The following is a 13,476-nucleotide window of genomic DNA, read 5'->3' as shown; positions in this document are numbered from 1 at the left end:
TTTAGAATACTAATTGCTGCTGTTGATATTCTAAACCTAAAAACAGTAATTATATCATTCAGATTCCCTCTAAACACACCTAATACTTGTGCGGAAATCTTAATAGGTCTTGATGAAGGTTGACTGGTGAAATTTTTGAATTACCAGGTAGGATGTGTAATGAGGCACTAGAAAATTTCCTGTCTGGAACTTTTTTTCCCTGTTCTTATTTTATGGATACACCTGTAATTATTATGGGAAAGAAAAGAGTAAAATCAGAAACATCTGTACTTCATCATGCAATGACTGGGTGTTCCTCTGGGGACTGACCATTCTCATACAGATGCAGGTGCTAAAAGGCTGCATGATGGAGGATGCTCACATGTGTAAATGTATAACAACATCATGATGAAGAGTTCAATGGTCATGGTCTTCTGCCACCTTAGTCTAGGATAATGTAAGTTTGTATGTTATGATCTTATAATTAATGCTCCAGCATAGAGTAGTTGAATATACTTGCTCCTAGCAGGGTTCACAAACCACTAATTATAATGTTCTGGTTATGTAAAAAGACTACAGACTGTGTTTGAAACTGTCAGGCAACCATAATTTTACCTGTGATTGGGACCTTTGCAGCCAGGCTTTCCTCCTTACTTTCGTCTTTGCTGCCACTTGAAGCTTCTAAAAGTTGAATACATGATCATAAAAATGTATTTAAAAGTGATGGAACAGAGTTTTGTTTCCTCTAGCCCTCCCTCCCTCCCTCCCTATTTTTGTTGTGCTAGGGATGGAACAGAGAGCTTTGCACATGCTAGGCAAGTGCTTTACTACTAAGTTATCCTCCTAGCTCCACTTTGGGCTTTTAACTGCCATTCATTTTATTTTCACTGTCTCTTCATTCCTATTTTTGGTTAGTTTATTTCTTGTCTGAAATAGCACTGCTTCTAAGAGGAAACTTATACTAAGGTGTCTCTATGTTGATGTCATGAAAAATAATTTAGCCTAACATCTATCAAATTTGGAAGGGACTTAAAACAAATGAGCCTCAAATCCTCTGCATGTAAATTGACTTCTGGATATTTTTTAAGCAACTCATAGCTGTCTTGGAAATACCATTAAAGTGGTTTACTGGCAGGTCTTACTAGTAATGCTAAAATAACCACAGTTTCTAGGTACTAACAATTGATTATTAAAACTTGGAGCATAAATTCACTGATTCCTAATTATCTGTGTAGACTCTGGTAAGGTTCTATTACAATTTAAAAGCATGTTTAAAATTAAGTGGCATCAAAAACTTCATAGTACTTCACAGAATCATTTTAATGAAATCATCTTTATCTTTATGGGATCAAAATTATCCACTGCCAATTGATTAGATTTGCTAAGATTTCATAACTTATAAATTCTTACTCCATTAGAAATTCTGCAGAGCTACAGACCTACAATTAAGTTTTCCAATCCTGTTGGACTAAATGAGAATGTATATATCTATTGCAAGGTGAAATAAAACAAAGAACATTTTGCATCTTAAAATCAGAGACAGCTTCTAGTCAGTGGTATTTTATAGGTATACCTTAAGAAAGACGATGTTGTATTCACTCTGAATGCCTTTTTGCTGTAGATAGACTAACAATAATTACCTTGTTCCCTTGTACAAACACTGTTGAGCCATAGAGCCGGTTTTGCTTCCTTTATTCCACTATTGTCATTCAGAATAGATGGCAAGCTGCAAGATGATTCATTACTATGAATAGCTGACCTATCACCACACTCTTCTGTAAGGGCTTTTTTCAATAATGCTGTTGCCTACAGTGTTTCAAAGAAAGCACAAAGAAATCAAAACAAATTGTAACCACATTCTCCTTGGTCTCAAAGACCCAGCCTTCAAATTTAATTTTGGGTTAAGCCTTACTTAGGATTTAATTTGCTTCCTAACATTAACTGAAATTAAAATGTCCTCAAGATAAAATAACATCTGGTTATTTTTCCAGCATAACTTAATTCTTCACAACCATTTACACTTATAATAATATATTTTCTGAGGAATGAATCTTATGTAGAGCAGAAATGTTCTTCTATTTGTGAATTATGTGTATAAGATGTGATCACTTCTGTTAATCTGGGCTGTTTTGTCCTTCCTTCAATATATATAAAAGTCAGAGTGCCTGACCTCCTTTCTGAAGAAAAGATTTACACTTTCATTGCACAAATCCTATTTTCCAGGCATGTAACACAGAGGTGGTCTGGATTGAGAAAGACATCTGGAAAAAACATGACCACGAAGTATCCCCAACCTCCTAGAGGTGACTCCTGAACTCCCTCCAAATGAGAAGATGGCAGAAAAACTTTGTGGCCAAGGAAGATACACTGGGCAAAAAGATAACTGACCTGATTCTAAATTCTAATATTCAATGAAGGTTAAAGAAAATCTGCACTTTGCCTTTAAGTCTGCTGGTGAGATGGGAAAACTTACCTGCCATACTGCCTATCTTTCTTCAAAGTGCACTAGACTGTCTTTCTTAAGTAGGGGGACACAGATTTTATCATAGCCAACTTGAGAGATGAAAAAGTGGCAATAAATAGGACCAAGGTTCCCATATCTTTTAATTTTTCAGTCAGCACTTTTCCCCAAAGACATAAAAATATGCTGGTAAGAGAGTTAAATGTTTAGTATACAACCATTGATCACATCATTCCACATCCTATTAAAAAATGACAATTTGCTAAGGTAGTTGAAGAAAAAACTTAGGTGGTAGTGGTGACCTTTCACTACTATCTGATAATGACAGAAAGACAGGGCAGTGTCCAACTCAACATGTGAGGAATGGACACAAGACTTTATAATATGAATAAAATAACTGGCCAAAACCTCACAGGTCATCTTTAGCCCATGACTGTATAAGTAGTGCAATTTTTCAGCAAACAATGAGGAAAAGAATAATCTATGCTTGTAATTAATACAGAAGAAGACAGAGATGCTCTGGCAGGGAGAATAAATGAAGCAGAGCATGGGAGACCTAGCCTTGCTCATTTAGCTCTGAAGATATTTCAAACCACTGTCTTTAGTCCCGACCTCCCTGCAAGGCTATTGCCTTCTGCCCTCCTCGAACTGACTGGTTTCTTGGACTCAGGGAAGGAACAGCTGATTTGGGAGATAGGGATAAGGGATTCTAGTCATTGGTCAAAGGACTTGGGGTCAAGTTAGCCTTGTAGGCAGGACCTTGCTGCAGTCTAGTTCTAGCGACCAGAGGCTTTTGCTCTATTTGTGTAAACTAGTTCCTGGATTTTATTCTAATTGAGATAAATCTCTGTTGGAGTGGTCTGCTCAGTATTCTCATTTCTGAAGACTGGGAGACTGGGCCCTTAAAGCTCAGGCCAAAGCTGGTTCCCATCACTAGCTGTCATACTGCCTCTATCCTAGCAGCATATGTGGAACTCTTCAACTTACCTGCTTCCAAAATCTTCCCAGAAAGAAAAAGGGAAAGAGTAGATATTGCCTGTTTGAACTGCCATCACTCAACTATGAATGTTCCCTCTGGACTGTCCCGAGGGTCTCCATCCTGATCTAGTTGGTGCCTAGTAATCCTAAGCATATGAAAAGCATTTAAAAATATGAACAAAGACAACTGGGCTAAATCCTGTAGCAAAAGCTATAATTTTCATTTGCTGAGGTTTAAAAAAGTTGATTTTCAGAGGCTTCAAATCTGTACTTCTAAATTATATTACTTTATGTAATAGCTATAATTAATAATTTATTGACATGACTTCTTAATAATCATTTTTTTTTTTTAAACAAGTTAGAGTATTGAACCCAGAGGCACTTTACCACAGAGCTACAGGGCCCCTGCCCCACTGAGCCACCCCACCCGCCCTGTTTTTTAGAGATAGGACCTCACTAAATTAGGATCTCACCAGGCTTGGCCTTTTGAACTTGTGATCCTCTTGTCTCAGTTTCTTGAGTAGCTGGGATTATAGGTGTGTGCTACCATGCCTGGCAATAATCACTGTCTTAGCACACATTTTAAGAATAAAATTGTTAAAGGTCTTTTGAAGTTTCTTAAACTTTTTTCCTGTAGAATTTGTAATGTAAAGATTTATAGTTCTTTTTTTCTCTCCCCAGTAGTAGAGATTGAACCCAGGGACTTCACCACTGAGCTATATCTCCAATCCCCCCCCCTCTTTTTTTTTTTTGTTTTGTTTTGACTTTTTTGGTACTGGGGAATTAAACCCAGGGGTGCTTAACCACTGAACCACATCCCCAGCCCTTTTTATTTTTTGAGACAGGGAAGTTGCCTAGGGCCTTGCTAATTTGCTGAGGCTGGCTTCAAACTCATGATCCTCCTGACTCAGCCTCCTGAGTTGCTGGGATTACAGGCATAGTCCATCATGTCTGGCTTTCCTTTTTGTTTTTTCTTTTGATGGGATCTCATTAAATCTCTGAGGCTGGCCTCAAATTTACAATTCTACTGTCTCAGCCTTCCAAGTAGCTGAGATTACAGGCATTCACCACTGTGCCTGGCCCAGATTCAGACATTTTTAAGTAATTTAAAATAAAACAACTTTATCATTGCTCTCCTCCCCTAAATCCTAAAACTGTTTTGGATTATAAATGACTCAGATTATTTCTCTTTAGTCCCCATGCAAGGTATCAGGATCAAAAGGAGACATGTCAAATTAACAAAATGGAACCAGAAGGCCATGTAAGAAAAGTCCTTTATATATATGCTCATGACAGAATCTATGCAAGGAATTCCTCAAAACTACAGTATTCCACTCCACACAAGCCAGCTGCAATATTCCTGTATGCTGTTTAAACAAGGACATTTGCCTAACAATGGCTGTCTCCACTGAGGCATGAACACTAACTTCTGCAACAAGCTCCTATAATCAAGGTCTTTGTTTTAAGATAGTTATGTGGACTTCTCCATTTCTAGCACTTCTCTTTTAAAGCTGCCCCTTTGTCTAACCACTTTGGATGCACCTATGGTCCACCACAGCATGTGCATCCAGGATTACATGTATCTATAATCACAAATAAACTCTGCTTCGGAGAGCTGATATCTGTTAAGCATTTTAGACTGACACTCCTAATGCTACAAACTGATCTCTCTGTTTCATGTGTCTGTTTCATATAGACCCTTCTCTTGTTTGAGATGGATTTGAACTGGGCTTCAAAAGAATATAGAATAAAATGCTGTAATATCTTTCTAATATGTCCCCATATGTTTGATAAGAATAACAATACTACCACTAGTTCTGTGCTGAGATCTCTTCTCTATGGTGAGATCTCTACTCGATGGTGAAGTAAGTAATGTGGTGGGCATACCACTCCAAATTTAACACATTAAACCCATATTTTGAATTCTATGAATATTTCAATAAAATTAACACTTAAAATATGTTGAAAATCATAATCTAAAGTTTACATATCCTTATATATCCTACAAAATTTTCATATATATATATGACATATACATATATTTTCAAATGCTTGAAAAACCATCTATTTATTACTTTTCTCAAAAGAATACAACTCTAAAAGCATAACATTATTTCAAAATTACCACAAGTGGTATATTGATTGCCCAACTTAAGTTTTTACAGGTTTTGCTCATCTGGGATGATAGGATTTAATGAGTTAATTGATTTTATATATTTTATCCCATTTATGTTCACCACTCAATATTCATTTCCAGAATTTTTTTGACAGAAACATTTATAAAAGAAAGCACTCATCTCGGGCTGAGGTTGTAGCTCTGTGATAGAGCACTTGCCTAGCACATGTGAGGCATTGGGTTCAATCTTTAGCATCACATAAAAATAAATAACTAAGATAAAGGTATTGTGTCCATCTACAACTAAAAAAAAATTTAAAAAGCACTCATCTTTTAGAATACTTCTGTAGGCAATTTCTCAAAAATGAGTAATTTATATCCATAAAGATTTTGGCGGATGATAAAATTGCAACATAAGAATGAATGATTTGACTCTACTAGACCATGGAACCAAAAGAGAGAGCTGTGGATCTGCCTAATTGGTCATCTGTAAAGGAATCCACAAGTTCCTAACAAGCAGGAAATAATGATAAGGGGATACACAAACAAAAGACAGTCTTAGGCAAGGAGAGGTTATAAGTATTCTAGTCAAAGACAACTTCTTCAGAGTCAGGGAAAACATCTGTAAAAAATTCTCAACACACAATGCTTGCAGATGTCCCCAAAATAGGTACTTGTGGGGAAGCCCCAATTTGAAAGAGCTTATCTAAGAGTGAGGAAAGAAACTCATACCTGCAAAGGGACAAAGGCCCAGAGAAGGGTTAGCAAGCTGTTTTACACATCTCACACTGGGACTGAATGAGTTTTGCAAATTAGAGTTCCCTCTGAAAAAAAATACTGCCAGATAATCTACCATGGTCCTTCTGATAGGGCTTATGAATGGCCTATGCATAGCTTTTAACTTGTCTGCTACTAATAAAGGCTGTCTTTGAATTACATACTTTTGGAGCCCAGGAAGGGAAACTGAAGAGTATCTCACTGTTCTCAGTAGTCTGAAGCCTAGGTCAATACCAACAAATAAATCCCTCACCTTTCTGCCTTTCCAGGAGCAGGAGACAAGACTTGGAAATCAAGCACCAGGGCATCTATGAGTGACTGATGCTGATACCTCTGTATTTCAGATCTTACAGCAGTTAAGTCACTCTATGAACTATACTTAGTAGTTTATTTCTAGAATTATAGACCCAATTCTATTAGAACTTTCCTCAAAGTTCAGTTTAAATATGGATCTTATAATGTTTAGAACCACAAGGGTCATCTAGGCTGACTTAAGTTATACCAAGAAACAATTTACCAATTTATATATTCAAATGCATACATAGCTATTAATGGAAAGGACATTGTGTTCTGATACCATTAAGAAAAAGGAAAGGCTGCTAAAAATATTTAAACAAAATTTATGTTTAAAAAGTTCTCATAAATCAGTAAGAACAAGTATTACTTATCTAATGTACAAATGAGCCAAGAACATGAACTGGCAAATTATAAAAGTACAAATGGCTAACAATTGGGTAGGAAAAAGTTTGACCTCAATAAAAAGGTCAAATGAACAACAACAAAAAAAGGGATATCATTTTTACTTCTCAAATTGGTTCCACAAAAATTGATAATATTTGTTTTATAAAGAAATCAGAGAAATGATATTTTCATTTATTATGGCTAATTCCTATGACCCTTCCAGAATGAGATCTAGCAATGAATAGCAAAAGCCTGAAAGATGTACATATTTTTTGACCTAATAATCTATACCTAGGAATTCATTTTAGGGAGATATCATAGATACTTGAAGAAACCAAATTGTACAGATGTTCTCTGAAGCTTTCTTACGGGACGAAATATTAGAATAAATTTATTTGTTCAACAACAGGTAACCAGTTAAAGAGAGAATGACAAGGAACCTGTGTAAACTCATTTGAAGTGAGGTAGAAGAACATGTATGAAAGAAAATTCTTTTGAGGCAAGTGGAGAAAAAAAGGAGGTTATGTGTATAAAAAATGGAACGCCTGTTTGTCAATAATATTAAATGTTAACCTCAATGCCAACAGTTATATATGAATTATATTTGTTTATCTTGGTATTTCAAAGTTTTCTTGTTTCCTCCTTGTTTTTTAAAGAAAACACATGATAGCTCTAAAGGAATCTGATTTCTGTAAGGGTGGTACAAATACAAACTGAATATGAAAGGAGCTGATAAAATTAAATTCCCTTCTACATATAAACCAGTTCTACTAACACAGTTGCAAAAAAGCAAGGGAATTAAAAACCATGGCTATAGATGGTAGATGACATTTTCCCCTATTATACAGATTTAACTGACTTTTCCTCAAGAAACTTCTTTCTGGACACCAAAAATAATTTTTTAGTGTTTAAAAGGAAAACAGCACCATCACTTAAATTATACTTAAGTGAAAGGAGAGGAGATATTTTGTGCATTTAACAATTAAAAGAAAGAGGAAATATTCATATGAGTCTGCAAATGAGTATTTAGGAAATAAGAACAAGAAAACAGTCCATCATTTAGGGACTGAATCTTACTGATGAATAAAATTAGTATGTGTATGATGGGGGACATGACTTGACTTATCCTGGAAATAAGTATCACTTAGGAAAAAAAGGACTTTTAAGTCAATTTGCATTTTTTTTTTGAGAAGGGTACCAGGAATTGAACTCAGGGGCACTGGACCACTGAGCCACATCCCAATCCTCTTTTGTATTTTATTTAGAGACAGAGTCTCACTGAGTTGCTTAGGGCCTTGCTGTTGCTGAGGCTGGCTTTGAACTCGTGATCCTCCTGTCTTAGCTGCTGCGAGTGCCACTGCGCCAACCCAATTTGTATTTTAATGAAGCACCCAACTCACATTTTTTTTCCAGATAAAGTAATTACAAATATTTCTGAATTAAAAGCATGCAGCTCAATTATGTAATTGCTCAATGGTTATATGGGCACTGCTGGATCTTATCTGGTCTCAAGAGGATATAATCTGAGTTTCTGTGGCTTTCATGATGTATTTACTCAAGAGAAGGGATTGACTGGAGCTGACAGCACAGGGACCCACAGGTAAACATGATTTTCATGTGGCTGTTTAATTAGCCATTTACCCAAGAGATCAAAGTAAATATTTTAATCTTTACCAGACTCTGAACCAAGTAATTTCTAATAAAGCTTTCTTAAATTTTGAAAATGACTTACTTTTAAGATTTTATCCAAAGAGAGATATTTAGCCCATAGTATTTACTAAATTTGTGTATTACTTCAATACACAAAAAAATTAAAAGATACTGTATTTGGCTAATCATAAAAGGATGGTGTGGTCTGGGGACAAAGCTCAGTGGTAGAACTCTTGCTTATTAGCATGTGTGAGAGCCTGAGTTTGATTCCCTGCAAAACACACACACACATACACACACACACTACGTGTAAAACCTAAACAGTTTCAGAGCCCACAAAAACATTTGGGAAATTTCTAAAGTTCACAAGGCTTGCCTTGCCTCAATCATTTTGGTAACATTGCTTCTTTGGGGGTGTGCATTTCTTCAGCCACACCTAAAGATTTAAATGTTTGAAAAACTGCCTTTTCCATTTTTAAAAATGGGTTGTGTCATTAATTTATTGGTACATTTTATGATTATCACTAAGATGAGACCATGATGGGTTAAAAAGGAATAAACATCTACTGGGGGAGGCAGAATATTATTTGACTCATTAGTTATTAGTTGGGCAGGGCTCTTCCCCACTAAAAATGAAGGTATTATTTGAAAAATTATGAATAGGTTGGTTGCTTGTAACTTGGAGCATGTTTTCTAATGTAAATAATACCTTTTAAAAAAAGATTAGATAATAAAGGGAAGTCAACCAATAATTATTTCATTCTTAATGTGGCTGAGATATGATATACTTGGAGTGAACAAAAATAGAAAACAATGTTGTTACAAAAGAGTGTCAAAGAAAATGAAAAAATAGAAACAAAATTCTTTTTTTTTTAAAAAAATATTTATTCTTTAGTCATTGGTAGACACAATATCTTTGTTTTATTTTTATGTGGTGCTGAGGATCGAACCCAGTGCCTCACACAGGCTAGGCGAGTGCTCTACCTCTGAGCCACAACCCCAGACCCTAGAAACAAAATTCTTAAGATCTATGTTAATCAGCTGTGTACAGTAGAGCCAAGTCTGTAATCCTAGGAACTCAAGAGGCTGAGGCAGGAGGATTGCAAATTTGAGGTCAGCCTCAGTAACTTAGTAAGACCCTGTCTCAAAACAAAAATTTAAAAAGCTGGGGATGTGGCTTAGTGGTAGAGCACCTCTGAGTTCAATCCTCATTATGCCAACCTCTCCACACCAAAAAAAAAAAAAAAAAAAAAAAAAAGACTCCACAAATGTCTTGCTTTTCTTAAAGCATACTGAAAAATTCATACAAATGGTATCTATCTCTAACAAAACAAAATGATACATTGTTTATTGAGTCACACACAATGTAGTAAATGAAAATTCACAGGAAGGATATGCACAAGATGACCTCTGAAGATGGGCTTGTAATCTATAAAGAACACACAGGAGGCTCTGTCTCTATCTGTAATTATTTATATCTTTCCCACTAAGTAAAAGGTACGGGGAAGGATTAGCAGAGGAGGGGGTGAGAAGAGAAAAGGAACAGGAGAAAATGACAAAAGATACGTGAATGTGGGAGGGCAGAAGAAATGGGGGAAGGACTGGTGGATTTTGGGCATGGGATTGGTGGGTGCATCCTATTTTGTATAATACGTGTTTGGAATGCTTAAAAAAAAAGTCCTTCTACTTTCTTTTAATTTGGGGGGGCAAGGAAAGGAGGGGCTTGAGGACTACTAAAGGTGCTCTGAAAGGCTTAAGGGGCTTTAGAAAGCATAGCCACATGGGTATGTGACATTAGAGATAGAGGTCCCTCTGGGAGGGAAACATGTAGAATCCTTGAACTATGTGGATGACAAAAACAAAACAAAACAAAACCCCCAACCAACCAACTAAGAAGTCTGAAAATCTTGTGTTATATAAATGGAAAAAAAAAAAAAAAACTACTTTGAAACAAGACCTTTCACAAGACAATCAACTTAGGAGAAGAAAGGTGTTTCTCTGAATATGACTTTTTCAGGGAATGATAAATAATAGAAACACTGAATCTGGGCTTCTTGGTCCTTTCATTGTGCTCCTCAGGAATTTCCTCACTGTTTTCATTTTCTATTCAGCATATTCAAACTCTCCCTCTGCACCAGCTCCTAAGTCAGGTTTTTCCTTTCTCTTGCCCAAACCATGGCAGAGCTCCCTCTTTTACTGCCTCAATCCTAAAACAAATAGATAAAATTCCCTAAGGGACTACAGAAATCATTTCATAGCACTGTCCAAACACCTCCAGTAGCTCTCTAAAACCTACTAACTGAACAAAGCCTCTCTAGCTTGGGACTAGAGTAGTGCACAATATGGCCAGGGATTGAAATCAGAGGCACTTGGCCACTGAGCCACATCCCTAGCCCTATTTTGTATTTTATTTAGAGACAGGGTCTCACTGAGTTGTTTAGTGCCTCACTTTTGCTGAATCTGGCTTTGAACTTGCAATTCTCCTCCCAAGCCACTGGGATTATAGGCATGTGCCACCATGCCTGGCTGGTCCACAATTTTGATTAAGAAAACAGGTTACTTACCTCTTCTTTCAGAGGATTATGTTCTTTCAAGGTGGTAATACACTGACCCAAATGCGCCCCCAGTAAGTCTGGGACTTGTTTAGATCTGTAAAACAGAAACAGAAGACACACCACAGATTTACAGCATAATATTCCCACATTTTTAAAGGCAAGTTAGTAGGAGAAAGTTTATCCAGAAAAGTCTGGAACCAAACATATTCTGAACTAAAGAAACTTTGAGCTTTAAGTCCAAATATTTTTTTTTAATTTTAAAATTTTTGGTTATGATTTCATTGCTAAATGAGCGTTCTCAACTTTGGCTGCACAGAGAACCACCTGGGAAGTTTTGTAAAATCTGGTACCTAATATCTTACAGAGTATAATGGAATTGGGCTATGGTATGGCCTAACTGTTGGTTTTTTTAAACTCATGGAGTGATTCCAAAGTGTAGCCATGAACTCTGGAAGTCCCTTCAATTAAAGGTAAGTAGGAAGACTTTTTTTTTTTTTAAGTATTTCAATCATTCCTGTAACTAGTGTAGGAAGTACTGTGTGAATGGTTAATTTCCTAAATGTTCTTAAGAGAAACAGATCACATTTGTTTCACTTTTACCATGTTCTGCTTATAATTTAAGAAAAAATTAAGATACTATTATCAGAAAGTTAAAAAGTAAGTCTGACAGGAGTGAGATGAAATCTTACAGTAGTTTTGATTTGCATTTCTCTAATGCTAGAGATGTTGAACACTTTTTCATATATTTGTTGATCAATTGTATTTCTTCTTCTGTGAAGTGTCTGTTCAGTTCCTTAGCCTCGCAATCATCAAGAATACAGGCAACACAGGCTGGGGCTGTAGCTCAGTGGTAGAGTGCCTGCCTCATACATGTGAGGCACTGGGTTCAATCTTCAGCACCACATAAAAATAAATAAAGATATTGTGTCCATCTACAACTAAAAGAAAATATTAAAAAAAAGAATCTAGGCAACAATAAATGTTGGTGAGGATGTGGTGAAAAAGACACACTCATACATTGCTGGTGGGACTGCAAATTGGTGCAACCACTTTGGAAAGCAGTATGGAGATTCCTCAGAATACTGGTAATGGAACCATCATTTGACCCAGCTATCCCACTCCTTGGTCTATACCCAAAGGACTTAAAATCAGCATACTATAGTGACACAGCCACATCAATGTTTATAGCAGCTCAATTCACAATAGCTAAACTATGGAACCAACCTAGGTGTCCCTTAATGGTTGACAGGATAGAGAAAATTTGGTATATATACTCAATGGAATATTACTCAGCTTTAAAGAAGAGTAAATTTATGTTATCTGACAGCAAATGGTTGGAGTTGGAGAATGTCATGCTAAGTCAAATAAGCCAATCCCACAAAACCAAAGGCTGAATGTTTTCTCTAATATGCAAACACTAAGTCACAATAAGGCCCTGGGGGTGGGAGGTGGGCACCAGGGAAGAATAATGTTACCATAGATTAGGTAGAGGGAAGTGATGGGAGGGAAAGGGAGGGGATGTGAGGATAGGAAAGATAGCAGAATGGAACAGACATTATTATTATATCTATATATGTAACTATATGACCAATATGATTCTGCAACATGTACACTCAGAAAAATGAGAAATTATATTTCATCTATGTATCAAAGTGCATAAATGCATTCTATGTCACTTATAGCTAATTAAAACAAATAAAAAATTTTTAAAAAGTAAGTCTGTACTGCTGTGTAGACAGTGATATTATTAAACTAAAAGCAACCAAAAGAAATGTCTCATTATATGGTTGCAGAAAATGTACAAGATGAACCTGGAGCATCCTGCTGTACCAGAAAATAAGGAAGCTCTTAAAGATTACTGAGTCATGTCAAAAGGACTTAGGGGCTCTCATCTTGAAGGGGCTCCCATTGGTCAAAGATGGGACAATCTGGTCTAAGGGATGGCCAATGCAGACTTCTGATCAATCCCTGAGAGGACTTGGATATGCCCAAGCCCCTCAAATCAGCTGTAGACATCTATCTTGGAAAGACCCAGAAGGACACAATGGCACCTTTCAGCCTTATGTACTTGATTTACCTATCTCTTTATGGGGCCGTGATCTGATGACAGACATGGGGTTCACTCTTAGTAATGACTATTCCCCAGTGTCTCAACAGATTATGCAAAATATGGGGTATAGGCCAGGTCTAGGACTAGGTACACACTTACAGGGGCGTAGACATCCTGTGCAAGGTCATCAAAAGCTTAACAGATTTGGTCTGGGTTTTTCCTAGGGGCC

The 13,476-nt window shown here is 36.5% G+C and overlaps 1 protein-coding gene across 4 annotated transcripts in view; it reads right to left on the bottom strand.

Annotated features, from left to right (window-relative positions):
* The window catches only part of Kiz (kizuna centrosomal protein), a 100,603-nt gene that overhangs the window by 19,150 nt on the left and 67,977 nt on the right, over window positions 1-13,476 (bottom strand). For 3 of the 4 annotated variants that reach the window (XM_048811381.1, XM_015483420.2, XM_048811382.1), the window contains 3 exons: window positions 11,207-11,291; window positions 1,620-1,785; window positions 595-660 (listed from right to left, as the gene is read on the bottom strand). In XM_048811381.1, the coding sequence (XP_048667338.1) occupies window positions 595-660; window positions 1,620-1,785; window positions 11,207-11,291 (317 nt within the window). The remainder of the gene's footprint in view (window positions 1-594; window positions 661-1,619; window positions 1,786-11,206; window positions 11,292-13,476) is intronic. The other variant, XM_048811380.1, reaches the window with a different exon arrangement.

Source organism: Marmota marmota, unplaced genomic scaffold (genome assembly GCF_001458135.2).
Source record: "Marmota marmota marmota unplaced genomic scaffold, marMar, whole genome shotgun sequence".
NCBI classification, from domain to species: domain Eukaryota; kingdom Metazoa; phylum Chordata; class Mammalia; order Rodentia; family Sciuridae; genus Marmota; species Marmota marmota.
The sequence above is the reverse complement of the archived record's forward strand: the minus strand, read 5'-3'. Positions and strand labels throughout refer to the sequence as shown.